A 22,893-nucleotide genomic window follows, 5' to 3' on the forward strand; every position below is an offset into this window, starting at 1 on the left:
AGTGCAAATCTGCACTCACCCTTTCACCCAGCATTTGCGGGGAGGATAATAGGGGAAGGCAGTTCTGCTTTACAAGTACTTCTGTTAGTACAAAATCTTCCTAGGGCACAGTAACAATTGCAAAAGCAGATTGAGCTTCAGTTTAGAGAAATACTGTAACTGAAAGATCATCCAAAACTTGGTGAATAATTGCAAAGGGGTTTATTCACGCCTAATTCCTCTGGTTCCCTGATAATTGGAAACTGTTTATGTAGCCATTCATTACTGAATAAAACTCAGCTCCTTAGACTTTTTCACACATACACTTTTATGTCATGACTGATTGTTGTTATGCTAATTAGAGAAAAAATTGCTAATGAAAATAACAATGTACTTTGCAATATACAAGAAAAAAAAATTATTTTATTCCATTGAATTCCAAACCCACAATTACCTGTGTGAACCATAGTTTAAATAACTGGCATTAAGGCTCTCAAATATACAGCTGAAACTTTTCAATTACTGGACTACATTGTTCTGAAATGTTTTCTGGTTTCTTGTAATTACTGTGAATTCTACAACCTTTTATTTCTGCCTCTAGTAAAAGTAATAGCTGTGGAGAGGATGCTCTCAGAAGCATAAAATTATCAGTCAGTGTATATTGCACTGGTTCAGCAATTTAATTACATGGCATTAATTATACAGCTGTAATTAATTATAAACCTCAGTTATTTAGTAAAAAAAAAAAAAAAAAGGCAAAATTCATTTGATTTGGCTTTCTGGCTCTTTATATCAGACCTAAAATCTGTTTCTAGAAGTACTTATCTAGAAGCAGTGACTGAGATGGTAAAACTGTACAGAAAACTTAGATCATTCAAGAGAGATATATACTAAAATATTTCAAAATTCTCTATTAATTCTGAGTCACACCTCTTAATGTTATTAATAACAGTTGTAAGAAGATTTCTAAATATAAAGAGTGTATAGTATATCTTTTTGCTTAATAGAAGTACACTGCAAAGCTTGCAATAAATCTGAAGCTCAAGAAGAAACTGCAACATATTTGAAATCGATCACTCAGATATGATGATTTTCAGGTTACAATTTTGTTACCAATATATCACAAATTAAAAAAAAAACAAATTTGTGTGCTGTTGCTCTGTGAGGTTTACACCTCCACAGACTTCATTAACGTTTACCTTTATTCCCACGTAAACTTCCCTTTTTCTACTTCTTATTCTTATGAATTGTTTACATGAGAGAAGCTAAGTGAAGAAACTGCTATTATACACAACACTAATATACTATTGTAGTATATTCCTTTCTCTTACATACTGTTTAATGGCATAATAAGAGGTACTTAACTGCTGGGTTTGCTGTCTTTCATACATGATATACCAAATCTTGACTCTCTCTCTCTCTCTCTGTGTGTGTGTGTATATATATATGTATCATCTTTATACATTAGTTTTTAAACAACTGCAGTTGTTGCATACATTGAAAAAAAAAGTTTCTTGATAAGAAGTAATCTGTACATCTGTAGATGTACTCTTAAAGTATGCATGTATTCTAGCACACCTGAATGGACATTGCTGATGAATATAAAGTCATTTAGACAGAACAGTTGATCATACTTTGATACCTCAATGCCATTACTTCATGAGTGGAAACAGTGCAAGCTAGTGGTCAGAACAAAGACAGGACACTTAGTATGCAGATCCAGTTGCTGGGTTTGCATGAGCTTGAGCTTCTGCAAAATGGCAGTATTAATACTCCCCTTTTTTGCAGCTCTTTAAGGTCCAAAGTAAAAATGTAAATAACAAAATATGAAGACAGGCTGAGAGAGTTGGGCTTGTTCACCCCAGAGAAGGGGAGACCTTAGAGCAGCCTTCCAGTACCTAATGGGGCTGACAAGAAAGCTGGAGAGGGACTTTTTTATAAGGGCATGTAGTGACAGGACAAGGGGAAATTGCTTTAAACTGAAATAGGGGAGATTTATATTAGACATTAGGAAGAAATTCTTTACTGTGAGGGTGGTGAGAGACTGGAACAGTTTGTCCAGAGGTGGTGTGGCTGTCACATCCCTGGCAGTATTCAAGGCCAAGTTGGACGGGGCTTTGAGCAACCATCCCATGGCATGGTGTTGGAACTAGATGAGCTTTAAGGTCCCTTCTTGTAACTATATATACATACAAATATATTACATTTTCAGTGATGAAATATATTTTTTTTTGTAATTGTTTCCCCAGCCAACAGTTCTGCTTTATTAAATTGCTAATACTTGGCATCTAGGAAGAAACAAATATGCCCCAAGAAAGAAAATGAATTATTTTAAAGGTTAATTATGTTAAAGGTTTAATTATTACTTAAGCACTTGTTTCATTCTTACAGCCTATTGAAGTTAGAAATAGTTGAAAAGCATACACATACTGGATGTGACAGATCATAGGAAAAAGCTTACACCAAATACTATGTTTCGAATATCCTCAGTGCCTCAAGAAAGTCATTGGACTGGAAATGCGTAAACACTTTATACAATAATGATTGAATATAATACTACAGCAAGGATTAAACTTGGTTTCAATTTCCCAAAGAAAATTACAGGGGAAAAAAATAATATATACTATGAGAACTCTAAACTGTGTATTAAATATAGTATATTTTTTTTCTTTACCTGAGGAGCCATGATGACAGACCACTAAAAGAAATTTGGAGATGATGTTGTTCTGATTCTATAAAGGAACTTTATTTGGCCTGAACAAAAGTATTTGCCCAAGATGAGGAGCTACTACAGAAACCTATTTCATCTGACAGAAATTCAATTAATGGAAAAAGCTTTTGAGTCTGAATCATCCATATGTTGTTGTTCCTAAGAAGTTTGCCAGTGCAGTAGAGACTTCTGGAAACATTTTGCGGCCCCTCAGAGCACTAGTTGTATTCAGCTGCTTTGCAAATCTGTATCCACCATGTGGTCCCATGGTCTGTCCTTTTAGTAGAGTGCCAGCATAAACTAATACTCATCACATGTACCTATATAATAACATCAGTTTCTAAAGAAGTGAAGAAATCTGCGAGAGCTATTGAATTGCTACTGTTGAATTTTCAGAATATCAGAACTCTCTGAACAGGTTCTTTTAGCTAGTACATACAAGAAAGATTTACTGTTTAATACCACATTTACTTGTTTGAAGATATTTGACATTACCTGGGATTTTGGTTTAGAAAAGTGATACAGCGAGATATTCTGAAATTGCAACAAAAGCACAATGTGACAGTTGTGCTCTACAGTGAACTCACATAGTGAACATAATTCCTGTTACTGCTCTCTATATGCTAATTGTCATGGCACTGGGCATTCCTGGGAATGTTGCTGGGAAGGAATACATAGGGTGAAGCCAGCTCAAAACTGTTGCTCTCTTCAAAGTCAAATTTGCTGTTTGCTCAATATTTATACTCTCTGCTGGTCTGAGCCGCAAATACAGCTCTCCCGTGCTGGTCTATCTGGCTCAGGAAGATAATGCTTTCTGTTGATTATTTTAGAGTAGGCCATTTACATAACCAGTTGACCCACTCAACTGATACAGGTGTTGAGATAAGTTCAGATGCTTTTATAACAGCTATGCCCACTGCAGACATTATTTTCTGAGCTTCATGAGCACGTCATCCTTGTCTGTCTTCTCTGAGTTTTATTTTGTTATAGGGGTTTATTGATCCATGACACAGAATCAGCAGTATTGCAAATTACAGCAAATGCTCTTGGAAGAACAAAAAGAATATGTTAAGCAGTTTGTACATGCATCTCCCTCTTTCCTTAACGAGTCCAAATGATCACATCTTGTGGTTTAAGCCCAGACAGTAATTCAGTACCACTTAGCAGTTTGCTCACCCCCACCTTCCTCTCCTGGAGGGATGGGGAGGAGAATCAAAAGAATGTAGCTCCAAGGGGTTGAGATAAGAACAGTAACTAAGGTATAACACAAACCACTACTGCTACCACCAATAGTAATAATTACCAGAGGAATAACAAAGGAAGAGAATACAACTGCTCACCACCCAACCACTAATACCCAGCCCGACCCGAGCAGTGATCTAGCCCCTCTGGCTAACTGTCCCCAGTTTATATATTGGGCATGACATGGGCATCTTTGGTTAGGTTGGGTCAGGTGTCCTGTCTCTGCTTCCTCTCATCTTCCCCTCCTCCCTGGCAGAGCATGAGACTCACAAAGTCCTTGGTTGGAGTAAACATTACGGAGCAACAACTGAAAACATCATTGTTATCAGCGTTGTTCCCAGGCTGAAAGTCAAAACCACAGCACTGCACCAGCTACTAAGGAGAAAAATGCCTGCTACTGCTGAACCCAGGACACCACATTCAGATAAGAAAGCTGAAGGTTGTCAAGTTCACTTTTTCGGTCGATTCTTACGGATTACACAGGTCCTAATACAGAAATTTCATCAATAAACAGAAATACGATAGTACACATAGGAAAGGTGAAAAAGGTGTCAGTCATATGAATAATTCTTTTTGTTACATTGTTAGTTCTCTGATAGCAAAACAAAGATTTTTTTTAAATGTTTTATAAAGATATCTATTGTCGTGGTTTAAACCCAGTCAGGTAATTCGTTCGCTCACTTCCCCCCCTTTCTTGCCCTCCCCCTGCTCCCGGAGGGACGGAGAGGAGAATCGAAAAGAATGCAACTCCCACGGGTTGAGATAAGAACAGTTTAGTAACTAAGGTATAACACAAATCACTACTGCTACCACCAATGATAATAATGATAAAGGAAATAACAAGGGAAGAGAATACAACACCTCAGCACCAGCTGACCGATAACTCGCCCCCCAAGCCCGACCAAGCTCCGACCGATACCTCCTCCAGCCCTGCAGTCTCCCAGCCCTTCCGGCTAACTCCCAGTTACATCCTGGGCATGACGTGCTGTGGTATGGAATACCTCTTTGGTCAGTTTGGGTCAGGTGTCCTGTCTCTGCTTCCTCCCAGCTTCCCCTCCTCCCTGGCAGAGCATGAGGCTCACAAAGTCCTTGGCCAAACCAAAACATCTCTATCAGTTCTGTTCCCAGGATGAAAGTCAAAACACAGCACTGCTCCAGCTACCAAGAAGAAGAAACATGACTGCTACTGCTGAACCCAGGACATCTATGAAATACTATCCAGTCACTATAGAGAAGGCCTTTTGAGAATAATTTAAAAATACCTAAACTTTTCATTGGCATTTAAAAATTGACATACATAGAAGTTCTTATGCAAACTGTTGTTTGAAGATCTAGTAGAGACTGCGTGCATGTCCATACCATTTTACATAAGCTACTTAATAACAGACAAATAAAATCTCAACATAATTTGTGGAAAAAGAGCAAATCAAATTGATTAGGCTTCCTGAGGCAAAACAGGAGGTACAACTTTATGCAAAGTTAAACATGATCAGAAAGGAAGGGTATTTTCAAATTTACCTATTTCAGCAGATAGGGGCTTGTATGTCTGTGAGGGTAGCTTTTACTATCCCCTTTACTTTTGGAAAGTGGACTCATTCTATTCTCATATTGCATTTTTTGTTGTTAAGAAAGTCTTTTGATATTATTGCAATACAATTGCTTGGGGATTTGGTTGGGTTTGCTGGTTTTTGGTTGTTTGTTTTTTTTTTTAATTTGGTTTTGTTTCCAAAAACTTCTAAAAGTGGGTAATGAACACTGAAATGCTGTAACTGCATTTTAATTCATTTAGTCTTCTTGGTTTTAGCCACTTAGTGCAGTTGAAAAATAACTCAAAAATTTAAAGAAGGAACTTTCCTTTTCTAGATATCAATTTCCTCTCTCCCACGTTATAACACATTGCTTTCTTAGTATATAGGCACTTATATTTCACTTTAAATAAAAATATTGTATTAACTTCCACTATAGCTCAGTGGCTTATTCGTAAAGTTGGTAATAAAATTCTGAACAATAGAGACTGGAAAAGGAAATCATAGAATAGTTAGGGTTGGAAAGGACCTTAAGATCATCTAGTTCCAACCCCGTGCCATGGGCAAGAGCATCTCACACTAAACCACGTCACCCAAGGCTTCGTCCAACCTGGCCTTGAGCACCACCAGGAATGGAGCATTCACAGCTTCCCTGGGCAACCCATTCCAGTGCCTCACCACCCTAACAGGAAAGAACTTCTTCCTTATATCCAATCTAAACTTCCCCTGTTTAAGTTTGACCCCGTTACCCCTTGTCCTATCACTACAATCCCTAATGAAGAGTCCTTCCCCAGCACCCTTTTACAGGCCCCCTTCAGATACTGGAAGGCTGCTATGCGGTCTCCACGCAGCCTTCTCTTCTCCAGGCGGAACAGCCCCAACTTCCTCAGCCTGTCTTCATACAAGAGGTGCTCCAGTCCCCTGATCATCCTCGTGGCCCTCCCTTGGACTTGTTCCAACAGTTCCATGTCCTTTTATGTTGAGGACACCAGAACTGCACACAATACTCCAAGTGAGGTCTCACGAGAGCAGAGTAGAGGGGCAGGATCACCTCGTTTGACCTTCTGGTCACGCTCCTTTTGATGCAGCCCAGGATACGGTTGGCTTTATGGGCTGCAAGCACACACTGCAGCCGGCTCATGTTCATTTTCTCATTGACCAATGCCCCGAAGTCCTTCTCCACAGGGCTGCTCTGAATCTCTTCTCTGCCCAACCTGTAGCTGTGCCTGGGATTGCTCCCACCCAGGTGTAGAGTATTGAAAACCAATTGATTCAAAATGGATGAGAAAGAAAAGAGGTGCCTCCAGGTGCCACCTTCAGTTCTGTATTCCTGCATTCCAGTAGTGCTAAAATAGATGTCTGCCTACGTAGGTATCTTTAAGACTTTTAGTAAATTTGCATGTGATGGTTATATACTAAATATAGTGCAGGCAGCTAGCATTTTGGCTAATCTGATAAAGTCAGATTTTCAGTTCATCAAGCAGGTCAAGACACAGACAAGGTGCTCTGCCCAGGTATACTGAAGCATGACCTACCATGTTAGGTAGTTTAGCACCCAGACAGGGGTTTTGCCTGCTGCGTTGCCACAGGCAGTTTACAAACTGTGAGATAGCTATGGTTCCTGTGTGTAGGCTGGAGGTGAGCTGAGTTGCAGACTGCATGGCCACACCTGGGACAGACAGCTAGGATGTAGACTTCAGCACCTAACATGGACCTCTGGAGTTATCTTCTGCTTTATTTCTGATGCTGGGATTCTGTCATTTTTTTACCTCCTCCTTGTCACAGCTTTTGTTATCAATACATATTCAGAAGTGCTAAACTAGATGTCTGCCTGAAACAGATATATTTAAGATTTTCTGTAAACTAGTAAGTGATGGTTATATACCAGTTATATTCCAGGCAATTACCTTTTTGTGATGACAGAGATTTCACGGTTTTATACTGAGACAATTGCATGTCTCTAAATCAAAGTTTATAAACTGTAGTATTGTACTGTTACTGTACTTATTTGCTATGTTCACTACACTTAACTAAGTCCCACTGCTTACATTACAAAAAAGCACATACATTCCCTAGGGAACAGGCAGCCAGTGAGGTATCATTTTCTGCAAGACTTATGTTCTTTCTGTTTGGAAAAGTCTTGCTTTTATGGCCAGGAAGTTAATTTTCATGTATGAGTGGCATAATGCAATGCTGTGGCCTTAATTCGGCATCTACTTTTTTCCATATTAGAAATACCCAATTCCATTTCTCTTGACTGAAATATTTCTCTACAATTGTGACAAATTTTCCCCTTTTACTAAGGAATTAAAAGGTAAATGTTTAAGACAAATGGCTCACTATGGAGTTTTGTTGGTAATATATGCAAAAAAGCAGCTGTTCAGTTTTACCAACTTTAAACTAGTACAAGATATACTCTTTGGAAAAGGCTATCATCTACTAGGTTTTGTTTTTCACTGAATTTTGGTATCCTCTTAATTGAAGTAATCACTTTTCTCAGCTTTCTCACATGATCATTTTGGGGTTTTATAGATAGGCCAAATAGTTGATGTGTGAAGGGAGGTTCCTTTATTTATTTTGTTTACTTTTGTTTTCTGTTTTATTGAAGAGATACTTCCAGATAATCATTTTCAAATTTATCTCCTTTTGCCCAGTTGCCCATCAAAGAAAGTATTAGTCACATTCAGAAATCTGACAGAATAAGCTGTTTGAGCAAATTAATCACTATTAGCAATTACTTAATTAATTACACAATTATCAGTTCGTCAGGGCAAGCAGGGAGTTTTACATAGGCCTGCCATCGTGCGTACTTTGATGATACTTAAACCTAACAGTCTTAACCTTATTTGAGAGTGCTGGCGCCTAGAGTCCTGTTTTGGCATCATGATCTCATCCACTGCTACTGGGCTGGGAAACGTATCAAAGTCATCCTGGCTCGAGGTGGAGGAAGGAGTGCCTGGGTAACACCTGCCCAAAAGCTGATGGGCTCTAACTGTGGCTTTAGGCTCAGCTACAGTAAAAATTTTCATCTCAAGTTAATATGCTTTTCAATTTTAAGTTAGCCTGAAAGAATTGATGGGTTTGCTCTAGGGACTTTTTAGAAGCTAAATACTAAATATTTTCCACTGTTGTGATTGAGTTTGATTCCTTTGCATCCACAGGCTTCAGGAAGGAGAGTACCAGGGCAAAAGAGTGTAGCTGTAAAGTTTTAAAATGTTCTGAACTGCTATGGGACCCTAAGCTTCAGTGCATGTCCGGTTTGGGAAGATTTGTGAGGCTACAGTACTAATGCACTTCATGCAGCTGGAAACTAGGAGCATGTTCTGAAACAAGTGTTCTGCTTCCATTGTATTTCTGGTGTTTGCCTTTCTGTGGATGTTTACTTGTCATTTTTATAATGGTCTTGTTTCTGGAAACATACTGTAAGTAAATATACCCAGGGAAAAATACATGTTCAACATGCACTTTTTACACGTTAGCTAGTTTGGTTTGGGTTGTATTATTTTTAACTTCTGAACATTGGGGCACATCTTGGAGAAACACAAATCATAAGCCAAATATTATACAAAAAAAAACCACAAGAAGTTTGTGAATTACTTCTTTGCAGTCAATCTAACAGATTTGTATCTGTGGGTAGGTGAATGAGTCTGTATGCATTCTATTTCACAGGGGAGGTACAATGTAAACATGGTTTATTTAGGTTACAAATGCACCAGGATTTCTGAGAATCAATATTACTAAAATAATGTTTTCTATTTCTCTTGATGTTAGCTTTTGTGAAGGCTGAGTGCTAAAGAAGGGCTAAATAATAGTCTGAATCTAGTAAGGTTTAAAACTATCTAGTGAGAATATTTAATAGTCCCTATGGGTATGTTTGTGAGTGTGAATGTATTTCACTAAAATGCTACCTTAGAAAGGTAATTTTTATTTCCTCTCCCCTTCATATGACTCTTTCAGATCTTGCAGTGATACCTGCAATCCTAAACTGAACTTTCCTGAATAGAAGAGCTCAAAGCTGTCACATATACTCTGTCCTGAACATCATCATCTGTGTTTATTTAGTTATCTGGAAACACAAGGTAGTAAAGGGGACAGACATATGATTGAATTGATAGTAATGTAATAGGATAATGAACTTCAAACTGAAATAGTTACTCTGCAGCACCTCAAAGGCAACTGGGATTGTTTGAAGTGTAACTTTCACTTAGAGCACGAGATCAGAATTTAGTTTTCAAAGTGATGGTCACACTTCAAACAAGCCCAACTGCTTCTGAAGTCCTTGTGTGAAGATTAGGTAGAAAAGCTTTCTGTGACACACACTTGTAGTAATTATTTTAAACATCACTTAAAAAAAAACCCAAACCAACCAAACAAAAAAAACCAACAGTCCCTGTGTTTGCCCATTTCTGACTTGTCCTTTTTATGAAGGAACATGGATAGTATCATAAGTATGCTATTTCAAATTCTGAAAGGGGAAAAAATACACTTTTAATGTGGAAGGAAGAATGTGTTCTGAATAGCAGAGTTGTTGACCTATTATTAATAACTGAATGACTGATCATGAATAAAATTTACAAAGATACAATGCTGAGGAAGAAGAGAAGGAGACAAGTGGCAGAATAGTTTGTGTTCCCCAAAATGAGAGAGAAGGAAAGGTCACGCTGTATTTTGTCAAGTTTGCCTGGGAAAAAAAAACAAGATGCGATGCAGAAAACTAAGTTGAAGCTAGAGAGGTAAAGAAAAGTGAGTCAGGCATGTTTAAATTCAACCAGACTTGTAAACTGGAATTGGCACCAAAATAAGCTGTGCATTCCTTACCAACATTATAAGACAAGGCCTGTTCTGTTTACTGGTAAGTGTGTGTTACTTCATGCAGTGACCCTTCATATATCCTCTTTGTCAGGATTTATTTTAGGTTATTTCTTAGGGCTATGTACTGACCTCAATCTGCCATGTAATGAGAGTTGTATGTATGCATGTATGTGCTGAAGCCATTGTACAGTCTGTAAAGCGCTTCAGCAATTTGCATATTGTCCAGGGCAACTCAATGGCCTTCCTTCAGCTGTAACAGTTAGTTTTTCTTCCTAGTAGCTGGTACAGTGCTGTGTTTTGGCTTTAGCCTGAGAACAACGCTGGTAACACACCAGTGTTTTAGTTGTTAAGTAATGCTCACTCTGATCAAGGGCTTTTCAGTCTCATGCTCTGCCAGGGAGGAGGGCACGGGAAGCCGGGAGGAAGCAGAGACAGGACACCTGACCAAACTAGCCAAAGGGGTATTCCATACCACAGCACGTTATATCCAGTATATAAACTGGGGGGAGATACTTGGAAGGGACTGATCACTGCTCATATTGGGCTGGTAATCAGCGGGTGGTGAGCAATTGTATTGTGCATCACTTGTGTTTTCTGAGCTTTCATTTCTTCTCTTATTGTTTCCTATGATCATTATTATTTCTATTATCACTATCTTTTACTTTATTTTAGTTATTAAGCTGTTCTTATCTCAACCCATGTGGTTTACATTCTTTTGATTCTCCTCCCCATCTGTTCCAGAGGTGGGGAAGGGAAGGGGTGAGTGAACAGCTGCATGGTGCTGAGTTACTAGCTGGGTCTAAACAATGACCCTCCATTTATAACTTTGTGTTTATTTTAATCCTGAAAAAAAATAAGAAAAAAGGAGGATAAATATAAGATAAAACTCTGTGCTGGCAGGGGGAAGTTGTAGTCTTGTAATTCAGTACAGCAGTTTAGTCTCTGCTTAGGCTACTGCTCTGTGACCATTTATAGAATCATAGAATAGTTAGTGTTGGAAAGGACTTTAAGATCATCTAGTTCCAACCACCCTGCCATGGGCAGGGACACCTCACACTAAACCATGACACCCAAGGCTTCGTCCAACTTGGCCTTTAGCACCACCAGGGATGGAGCATTCACAACTTCCCTGGGCAGCCCATTCCAGTGCCTTACCGCCTTTACAGTGAAGAACTTCTTCCTTATATCCAATGTTATATCCAATTTCACATATTTAATATTTAAATATCTGGGAAAATATACTTCTGACAAATTAAAATAAAATCAATCAAATTTTCCATAAAATTAATTTATAATATAGTCATAGTTTGACATTTTAGACCATATTTTGCTCTTTGTCTCCAGTGACAGATGACAAATTTCTAACTGTGGAGTTGTAAATTGTCATCAGTTTTGATGCATTACAATATTTAATCAATCAAGATATACTTTATGTTAAAGAATGTCACTTGAAAATAATAATACAGTCTGCAACATAACTATATCTGCAAATTATTTATGAACTTTTAGAAGTGAATACAAGTATCTATTAAACAAAGGCATTGATTATTAAATAAAAACCAAATAAAGTTGATGGTCCAATTTCCCTTATTATATAGCTGATTCTCTTCCATACTTCAGTAGTATGATTTGAATAAAAAAGTCACTATAGCCCCAACTAACACTTTCACTTCTGAGAAGTGTGCTGCCATAGTGTCTTACATGACTAATACTTCTACAAAATACAGTATGTGTAGTAGAACATTCTGAAAGATGACTAATTAAAACACATTGTAAGCCAGTCTGCAGTTTCATCCTACACTATCTATAATATTATGAGCTGTTTAAACCTCACCCCTCTGAATTACAAATTCAGCTTTCTTGTATTTACAGATGTTTATATGAATGATGTTTTAGCCCATCCCATTTCAGTAATAATCTGACAGCGGTTTAATTTGGTTATATACTCCGTGTGCCTCAGTGTTCCCATCAGTCGGGAGCAAAGCACTGAAGGCACAATTGATATTTTCAAAGTAACAGGGTATGCTGTCCTTCATTGTGATATCTATTCCAAATTGATCTTGCTAACCTGAACTGCAAATCAAGAGACTTTTTAATTTTCCATTTGCTTTTTATTTGGGAAAAAAAAACAAAACCAAAACAACAACCCAATTTCAATTTAATTATTTTCATTCTTGTTCATGAATATGGGAGAATGAGTCTAGTTTAGTAAATTGGATTTGCTACATTGTAATGATAAAATACTTAAAAGTAGGCTATATTTTTATAATCTTCTTCTATAAGATCTATAATCTTTTCATGTATGGAGGCTGTCAAGTCCTTTGAAGCCTCAAGTTTTATAGCTTGATACTAAGGATGACTAGATTTTTAGCATCTATTGCCTTGTGCTTGGGATTTTTTTTTTTTTTTTGCTTTTATGAGTGCACATCTGTTGTCATAACCTGAAGAGTTTCCCAGAACACAGGAAATTTTACGGAAAAAAGTAAAAACCTGTTGTCTATTTTATCATGTCTTTTTCCCTTTGTCCTTCTATTTTGATTGTAAATGTTAAATGTGGCTTTGTTATAACAGACCAGTACCCACTGGATGGACATTATTCTTCAGAAAGAATAAATTTGAGTGATCAGTATGCTACAGATAATACAGAGTACCAAATCTAAATTATTTAAAAATACAGGAGTAGGAGAACATTATTAAAGCAGCAGACTCTGTAGTTTATTCAGCAGTTTTTTAATTAAAGACAAATTGACTGGGAAAAAAAAAAACAGAAATGTCTACTGGGTATTTTTTTAGCTGGAGTCATGTAAAATTTAAGTTTTTACATGACAATTTTGCAGGTTAATTTGGGGAAGTAATGAAACAGTTTCGTGTTTGCCTGTTTGGTACTGATTTGAGAGTTACACTTGGGCTATTGCTTGTGCTTGTACTACTTGTTGACAGTGATCTAAAACCATGTGAATTACATTCATATTATTATTATTGCCCTCGTTTCAAGTGAAAACTGGCAAATTTGTGCCCAGATCTTCATGTGTAGTTTCTGATTTCTTCCTAAGTAATCCTGTATTAGAAAATCATTCCCAAAAATAGAGCCATTATAATACTCATGTTGCTGGGCAGATACAGTTTGGCTTGAAAAATCTGTGGGAATTAATCATTATATGGCAAGTGTGCACTGTAGCAGGAAAATGAAGCAGGTTATACCACAAGTCTTGACAGTGGCAATCTCTTCTCATTCATTAGCTTTACATTTATCTAGAAGTACTATCACATGAACTAATATGTAAGCAGATAACAGTTAAAGTTTCTTTAGGTTTGACTCTTGAAATATAATTTTGAATACTTTTTTGTACTCTTGTTCTTCTAACAAATTGTGAAAATAACATGATACAGCTGGTGAATTTAGATGACATTTATATAAGAGTAAGGTTACATATGCTGCAAAGCTTAACCAAAATATGTATATCCACATTCGTTCAATATGTTCAATAGCCTTAATCAGATATATAACTTTTACCCAGTATAATCCTTAGTTCTCTATTATTCTTTTCATGTCCTTTTTAAAAGCAGGCTTTTTTGAGGGTTTTTTTTTAAGGTACTGAAAGAGAATTTGTGCGATTTTCTTTTGCTCAGCAAAACCCAATTTTATATCTTTTAATTTGTGACCACAGTCACAATGGTAAATAATTCATCCAGAATAGTAGGCCATTCACAGAGAGGCTATACTAACTTGAGATGATTTCTACTACCTAGAAGGGGATGTAGATTCAACTGATAATTTAAAGAAGGAATACCTTCTTGACAGAAAGCTGTACAGTAGTTCTCCATTTGTCCAATTTTCACTGAATGACACTGAATGTATTGGAATTATTTAATTCTTGCAGATACTAACATGGGCTCTGAGACTCTAAAAAGTTTTTTTCTTTCTTCCAAGCAGTATTGACTGTGTGCTTATGTGTGAGTAAGGACATATTGCAAAATTTCAGTTGGTGCTCACCTTTCTGGAACAAAAGGAGGGGAGAGGGAGGAAGGGAGTAAGGCAAGAAGGCAAAGAAAAAAAAATAGAGTGTGGGGTCATGAGTCCACTGTATTATGGAGTTAGTTCTCTCTCTTGCATAACAGAAATCTCCCCCTCTTTGTTTTTCTCTGTGAATTAATGAACTCTCACATTGTGACATTTTATCACATTTTCCACATTTTAGATGTCTTACAGACTGATAAATAACTCAAACCATCATTGGTAATCCCTAATAGTTTGAAGCATGTTTTGTGGATATGTAAGAGCCACTAAGATCACACATGATTGACAATTGGAAAAAGGGAAATATAACCCCCATTTTCAAGAAGGGGAAAACGGATGACCCAGGGAATTACAGACCAGTCAGTCTCACCTCTGTGCCTGGCAAAATCTTGGAGCAGATTCTCCTGGAAGGCATGCTAAGGCACATGAAAATCAACAAGGTGCTTGGTGACAGCCAGCATGGCTTCACTAAGGGGAAATCCTGCCTGACCAAATTGGTGGCCTTCTATGATGGAGCTACAGAACTGATGGACAGGGGTAGAGCAGTTGATGTCATCTACCTGGACTTGTGCAAAGCATTCAATACTGTCCCACACGACATCCTTGTCTCTAAATTGGAGAGACATCAATTTGATGGATGGACCACTCGGTGGATAAAGAACTGGCTGGATGGCCGCACACAAAGAGTTGTGGTCAATGGCTCAATGTCCAGCTGGAGACCAGTAACGAGTGGTGTCCCTCAAGGATCGGTGTTGGGACCGGTCTTGTTTTACATCTTTGTCGTTGACATGGACAGTGGGATTGAGTGCGCCCTCAGCAAGTTTGCCGATGACACCAATCTGTGTGGTTCGGTTGATAGGCTGGAGGGAAGGAATGCCATCCAGAGGGACCTTGACACGCTTGTGAGGTGGGCTGATGCCAACCTCATGAAGTCTAACCATGCCAAGTGCAAGGTCCTACACGTGGGTCGGAGCAATCCCAGGCACAGCTACAGGTTGGGCAGAGAAGAGATTCAGAGCAGCCCTGCGGAGAAGGAATTGGGGGTGTTGGTCAATGAGAAAATGAACACGAGCCGGCTTCAGTGTGCGCTCGCAGCCCAAAAAGCCAACCGTATCCTGGGCTGCATCAAAAGGAGTGTGACCAGCAGGTCAAAGGAGGTGATCCTGCCCCTCTACTCTGCTCTTGTGAGACCTCACCTGGAGTATTGTGTGCAGTTCTGGTGTCCTCAACATAAAAAGGACATGGAACTGTTGGAACAAGTCCAGAGAAGGGCCACGAGGATGATCAGGGGACTGGAGCACCTCCTGTATGAAGACAGGCTGAGAAAGCTGTGGCTGTTCAGCCTGGAGAAGAGAAGGCTGTGTGGAGACCTCATAGCAGCCTTCCAGTATCTGAAGGGGGCCTATAAAAGGGTGTTGGGGAGGGACTCTTCATTGGGGACTGTAGTGATAGGACAAGGGGTAATGGGTTAAAACTTAAACAGGGGAAGTTTAGATTGGATATAAGAAGGAAATTCTTTCCTGTTAGGGTGGTGAGGCACTGGAATGGGTTGCCCAGGGAAGCTGTGAATGCTCCATCCCTGGCGGTGTTCAAGACCAGGTTGGATGAGGATGATATGATTTAGTGTAAGGTGTCCCTGCCTGTTGCAGGGGGGTTGGAACTAGATGATCTTAAGGTCCTTTCCAACCCTAACTATTCTATGATTCTATGATTCTATGAAAAGAAAAGCACCTTATTATCTTTCTGCAAAAGCATGGTATGAGTCAAAGAAAGTAACACTGAGTTTAAATTAGAGGTTTAGTAGTTCAACATGATGTGGTCCACCCCCATCATATTATTTCTTATATAATTTATTGGCCAATTTTCTTGAAGGAGTAAAAGAAAACACTGCGTAAAAATTGTGAAATCAATTTTGCTTGAATTTATTTGTGGAGAAGCACAGAAAACTCTCCTGGAAAAAGCATCATAGTACAAACGTATCTCATAATATTTTTAGAGACAAACTCAGACCACAATTCTGAAAGTATGGGGTTTTTTAATATTTTTTTTTTTCTTGATATATGAAGAGACCAAGGTTTTAGTCCAAACCAGACTTCCTGGTTTTACCTGGGTCCTGTTACAATACATCAGGGTACATCTTATCCAACCTAAAACTTGTGTGCAGATGAACTCTTACTTTGAGCAGAAATGTAATAATAAACATTTCAGAGCATTGACACCAAACGCACATACTTGCAGTCAACCTAATCTAGAACCAAGGATTATTGTTATGGCTCTTCTGTACTAAGAAGATAAAGAGTGAAATATATTCAGAATTTCGTAGTGCTTTGTCTTGTTAATGGGAGTCAACAAGATTGAAATCTGTGTGCTGCTAATGACAAATAGCTAAAATATATAGTTGATCATTTAGAAAGTGTGGATATTTTCCAACAATATTTCCAATGAAGGAACAAGAAGAAAAGAAAGTACTATATTTTTTACAAAATTTGATTGGATGGAAACATAATAAATGAGAGATTAAAACTGTGAGTGAATTGTGGTATAAACTACTTTTCTATGTTAAACAAGTTACCTCTAAATTTGTAGGAAAGCAAATCAGCTGACATAGCTTGTGTAGAATGTAGAATAAAAATCTTAAAGCCTTACCAGTCTTTCTTCGTGCAGTGATTAATTTGTTCACACCTTCCTGAAATGAACTGTGGTTCAAAGATGCAATATCCATAGGAGATTTTAAGCTGAATCTCCCCAGTGTCTCTAAAACTGAATTTTATGTTGGGGAGGTTGGTTGTTTTTTTTTTCTTTTACAAATTTTCTTCTTTCAGTAGTTTTGTGGGTGTTTTTTATTTTGTGATGGGGGATGATGAGAGACTGTATTTTTATTTCAACTCCCTCTGTACTGGACTGTGTACACACACTGAACAGTTGAGCGTTGCAGATATGAGGTCTCATAATTTCTGAGGCATACCTTCAGTTTGGAGACTAGTTATATATGTTTTGTGCATATTTATTCATACAAAATAAATCTCATAGGCCTTTCCTGGGAACAATAAGCAAAGAAAGCAGCATTTGTTAAGCCAGCCCCTAGAGGCAGAGATTTAAGGCAAGAGAGCTGTGGTATGCCTCCCTAGCACAGTCCTGCTGCCAGCACATCTGGCAGCTCTGTCAGCAGGCCTGTCCCCATGGCCTCCCACACTCCCGAGCACCCTCCAGCCTCTGTTCTGACTGTACCTCAGGTGCCTCACCAGGGAAAGTCTGTGACTTTTTGTTTTCTCATGCCTAACGGTCCTTTCGGTGGCTACAAATTTCTCCTGAATTTGCTTTCAAGACTTCCAACCTCTCTTCAAAGATACACATGGGATAAATGATGAGCTGTCATTTTGAGTCAGCTAATTTTCAGTCAGACTGCTTTATAGCCCAAGTATTAAGACAAAATGAAACAGAAGATAAGGTAGGCTCTTGATGTTATGTTTATTCAGGTGACAAAAATAATTGTTCTTTCTTGGGCTGTTTATCATAAAACAAATTGTAAATGTCCTGATGTCATAGTATAATATAAAAGCAGTACAGTTAGCTGAATAATTTTCGTACGGTTTTAATTCAGTTCTTAATTAGCTTTATAGCCATACAACTTCTACATAAGCTTTAAGAGCACAGTTGTGCCTGTCAAATCAAATTAGTTATGCAACAGATACTACCTTCAGGGCTCCCAAAGTATGACTGACCATGCAAGATTTCTGCTGCAAACAATAATTCCAGATGACAGTATTCCCTTGATCCCTGGGAATGGGAGGGAATTGCACAGGCAGAGGTCCTTATCATCATGTGTTATTGATTACATAACTGGGTAAAACAAAAATATGCTTTGCTTCGTTTCAAACCTGTGAAAGCAATACATTCCCTGGAGCATTCTCATATCTCAGGGACACCTTGGATAAAAAGGGTATATTTAGAATGAGTTTTACTTGCAGTTTTGGAAACATGAGTTGAAAAACTTGTTGTTGTGAGGTTTTATCCTAGTTACTGATTCATCAAAGCAGATGTGACAGAAATACTCATTTGCAAACCTCCAGGGCAAACTCAATTTTACTTTGAGACTTTCCCTGAAAAGGCTTATGATAAAGGAAAAAAAAAGCCCTCTTTCTATCATCATTCAATTCAGAGAAGTCAAAGCTTTTGACAACCAAGCATCTCTGGTAGTTCAGAAGAAGAGAGGTATGAAGAGGTGGCTGCTTGTTGTAAATGCTGGAACTGCAGATACATCAACAGCACAGGAATTTCAGAGAGCAGGAGCACCTGAATAATTAAAAGGCTTGAAGGGCCTGTGCCAGTGACTCAAACAAAAAGTTCTAAAATACTGGACTCAGGTAGCACAGCTAAAGTGAGTGCTAAAAGTCACTGTGAAGATAAGCTGAAGATATTTCAAGGCTGCAAGGACACTGTGTCAGGTATGCCACTCTCTGGGAGCAGAATTTTGAGTAATGGCTTGGATTTAAGCAAGGGGAAACCCTGATGACCAAACAAAATTTCCCTAAGAATAAGCTCCATGCTACTCAGCAAAGTAGTAGGAACTTCATTCCTTATTTAAGATTGTGTTGACCAAAGCATTAGTGACTGTTCTGCTGGAAGCAGGCTTGCCTTGGCACAGGAAAGAATATACAGTTTGATAAACTTGTCTTTTTCTGATTCCAAGGAAAGCAACCAAAGCATGTTACCAGACTGGTTTGCCTTACTGTACTTAAACAATGGAACTGGGAATTACCAGATGATACTCATCCTTTTCACCACTTGTCACACATCCCGATGCCCAAGCGTATTCCAAAATCTCTATTTCAATTCAAACTGAAACAATACAAAGAAATAAGAAAAAGTAAATAAAAATGTACTACATAGATGACACAGAAAGTTTATTCTGTGAGGTTCTGAAAGTACTATAGACACTTATCCATGTGCATAAACTGTATGTAAATTAGTAACAAGAGTTGCACCCTGTAACCGTATAAAGTTCCTCTTCCAGGAATATGAAGGAAAAAAAGTGTATGTGTGCTTTTGTGCTTCAAAATTCCAGTTCAGTCTCAATTATGATCATTGGCTTTCTATTAAACACAGTATTTTCATTTGATATGTAACATTAATTAAAACCTTAAGGACAGATTTTTTTTTTTGAGCAAAGTTCTAGACAGAATAACACTGCTGGACTGGCAGTTTCTGAATCCTAGAGTAAGACCTACAGGTAGGAGTTCTAATGGTACTTCTGGGAAGTGAGAGAAAAGGTTTAAAATTGAAGTCTCATTTTGAAAGCTGTTAAGGGCTTTAACATCAAGTATGCTGTGTAGCCTCACAAGTTCTTGATCACTAGGATGTAAAATAAAAATACTGATTAGGAGTTATGGAACGTATGATCAACAGCTGATCTGTAAAAAAACAAACCACCAAGGATATCAAAACAATGTTTTCCTTACCTGCAGTTTGCACAGAGGTTTACTGTGAATCTAGTTCCAGCTACTGAAAAATTAAACAAAACAAGCCCTTAGTTACACATTGTCAGCATATCACTTGAAATCTATCTGAATACTTTTAAGTATATTTAGAAACTTATTAAAAAAGAATGAGCCTAGGAATACCTGCCAAGTATCTGTTGAACAGCACTTTAATTCAGATAAAAACTGCTTTCAACAACTCAAGGAGAAGCAGCAAACCCAGCCCTTTTGAGCTCATTGCTAGCTTTTGTCTTAAATAAGTAGACTTAGTCTCATCTTTATCCAGCTGGCTGATAAGATAAACCACCTGGACATGTTTTTTTCTTAAACTGCTTTCTTTGGGGGGGAGGGAAAGAATTAGGAATGACTGCTATTTAACCCTGGCTGCTTGTGTGTGCACTGACTATTTTCCTCAAACTAAAATGAACTTAATATTTAAAAATATGCCTATAGCTTGTTAAGCAGCAATGCTGTTCATCAAGACATCTTTTTTTTTTTTTTTGACAAATGATCACGAATTTTAAAGGTTTTTCATCCATTGTTTTCATGAGAAATGTAGCATCTGTTTTTTGCTGTAGAGAATAAAATCAACCACTGCAGTTTAGTATATGTCATGCCTGTCAAAAACTAACACATAAGGAGTGAAACCTTTTCATTATTGAAAGGAACGACAACTATGTGTCTCCACTTTCTACAGACAAAAATCTATGCTTAATCTTGAAGAGTAACAGCAGTTGTAAAAATCAAGAGATTTTACTAGGAATTTTGATAGCTAAAATACATGTTTTTCAGAAAACCTGCTAGTTGCATGTATAAAACTTAACATCAGGACCAAGTTACAATCCAGTTTCATTTTATGTTGTTATTTCATAGGAAACTGACTCCACGCTAACAAACATAAATATTGCTTTGACTCATCACAGCCTTTCACTATAATGTCCAAATACATTTTACTAGTGAAATTCAAATATCAAGTAAAAATAACAGGGTGGGGTTTTTTTGTTTGGTTTGGTTTGTTGCTTTGTTTTTTTTTCACAAAACACATTAATTATTTTTTTCTGATATTAGGTAGATTTTGATCAGTGAATACCTTAACTTTTTTCTCCCATGCCATGTTGCAACAGCTGCCTTACAGAGAGGCAAGTGCACTCACAAAGTGGATATGTTGAGTTGAACTTCATTATGTGTAAAATGTATTGTCGCTGTTGCTGTGAAATAGGCCAGTTCTGTACCTCTTCTGGTGTGATTCTGATAGCTTTGTATGGGGGATCTTGCCACCAACATGAATCTTCCTTTGTTTCTAAACTTAAGTCAATGTTTTCCATAGGTACTTCTTATTAGATATGCCTAGACTTTAAATGGTTTTGGTAGATATTGATGTTTACACACACCATTTTAGTTTGTGTTGATCATTTCTAAATATTATTTAAATCCTTACACTCTAGAATGCATGTGGATTTGATTATTCTAGTGCTTACATTTTGAGTAACTTCATATATAATTTTATTCAACAGGAATTTGCTGCACTGACAAAAGAATTAAATGCGTGCAGGGAACAGCTGCTTGAAAAAGAGGAGGAGATTTCAGAACTGAAAGCTGAAAGAAACAATACAAGAGTAAGTATACAGCAGACCTTTTCTGGAAATCATGTATGCATAAAGGAGGAGGAATATACTTAAATATAAATTTAGATCTTCATTTTTATAGGCAAAATTACAGCTTTTAAATAAGACTTGTAAGATTCTATGTAACAGGGCAGATCTACCTTGCTACAGTTTAGAGGAAGTGAAAGTACATGTTAGCAAGATACATTGCAAAAAATAGCAGATTTAATATGTAATATGATAAGTACATTCAGTTTAAATGCTTTCTAAAGCAAGGGACTCATGCAGCCTTCCAAGCCCCAGGCCTGCCTAAGTAACCTTCACATATCCTCGTGTCTTACCAAGGCTAAAGGCAAGGTTGCAACAGACCCAGCTTTCTTTTGTGCCTTGGATTTGATCTGAATAAGGATGAGATGAAGGCTGCCACACATGTCATAGTCAGACTGCTTCGTCTAGATGCAGCCATGTGACCCTACAGTAAATGTCACGTACCATGCAGCTGAGTTAGGACAAGATTTCAGCCTTAAATTTACCATGTTCTACTTCAATCAGAAGATGTCTTGTCTGGGGACAAGAATATGTGATAGCATGCTCTGAAAATTCTCAACTGCTGTACAGAATGGTTTTCAGAATAAAATAATTTGCACATGCAAGTATCTGGACAAAGGCAGAACTAATCCAGAAATGGAAGAGGGGAGCAAAGGAGACGTTATGGTGTGTGGAAATATGTGAGAAAAAAAATGAAGTAGTCCCAGATGAGACAGGAGTCAGGCTGGTAATGAACGTATGGAATAGATCTCAAGAGAGGTTCAACACCAAGGATGATTTCTCACATCCATATTTCATTCTTCTGTGATCTGGGTAACTCTTCCTTTTTTCATCATTTCATTAAACAAATAGCACTTTGGCTGGTCAGATAACATCTTTCTTTGGTCAGCTGATTTGCATTCTGAAGGAACTGTAACAACCTACAGGACAAAAGAACTGAGAGAGGGTTTTTCTTTCTTCTGTGTAACTATATCACCAGGGTGTCATAGGCTTCAGAAATCTAAGGAAAGACATATGATACAGGTGCCTGCAAAAAGGCAAAGCTGTCCCATCTACTTCCATGCTAGCTTGGAAGTACAGGAGATGATCACATTTAGCACAAAAGTCTTAGAGGTGATTTCCATCACCTCTAAGGTTTGGGAAATGTGATGGGAGTCATAGGTAAGATCTACATTTTCTCACACAAATCTCATACATTCTAAACTGTCTGAAATGACTCCCACAAAAATAGAATTAATTAGTAAAGAAGCATGTAGGAATTGTACTGTATTTTTTAGCAAAACATCTCTACAAATCTCAAGACTTTTAAAGCTGCTTAAACTTTAAGTAACTGCTATATATATCGGGTATTTTAGTATTTAAAGTAAAAATAGGAAATTCCATTAAGAAAATTATTTACATAGAATAAAGAACGCTTTGTGTTAATTTCCAGAATAAATTTTTGAATGCAGAAATGTAGTTAAAAAATACATTCAGT

At 37.7% G+C, this 22,893-nt stretch overlaps 1 protein-coding gene across 7 annotated transcripts in view; it reads left to right on the top strand.

The window, feature by feature from the left end:
- Positions 1-22,893, top strand: part of PPFIA2 (PTPRF interacting protein alpha 2) — a 313,295-nt gene that overhangs the window by 173,003 nt on the left and 117,399 nt on the right. For all 7 annotated transcript variants that reach the window (XR_008974938.1, XR_008974940.1, XR_008974939.1 and 4 more), the window contains one exon: positions 21,279-21,380. Coding sequence is in view for 2 of the 7 variants with exons in the window: in XM_057429558.1 (XP_057285541.1) it covers positions 21,279-21,380 (102 nt within the window). In the remaining 5 variants the exon portion in view is untranslated. The remainder of the gene's footprint in view (positions 1-21,278; positions 21,381-22,893) is intronic.

This window comes from Pezoporus wallicus, unplaced genomic scaffold (assembly GCF_028554395.1).
Source record: "Pezoporus wallicus isolate ANWC-B61680 ecotype Strahan unplaced genomic scaffold, APGP_CSIRO_Pwel_v1 contig_5069, whole genome shotgun sequence".
NCBI classification, from domain to species: Eukaryota; Metazoa; Chordata; class Aves; order Psittaciformes; family Psittacidae; genus Pezoporus; species Pezoporus wallicus.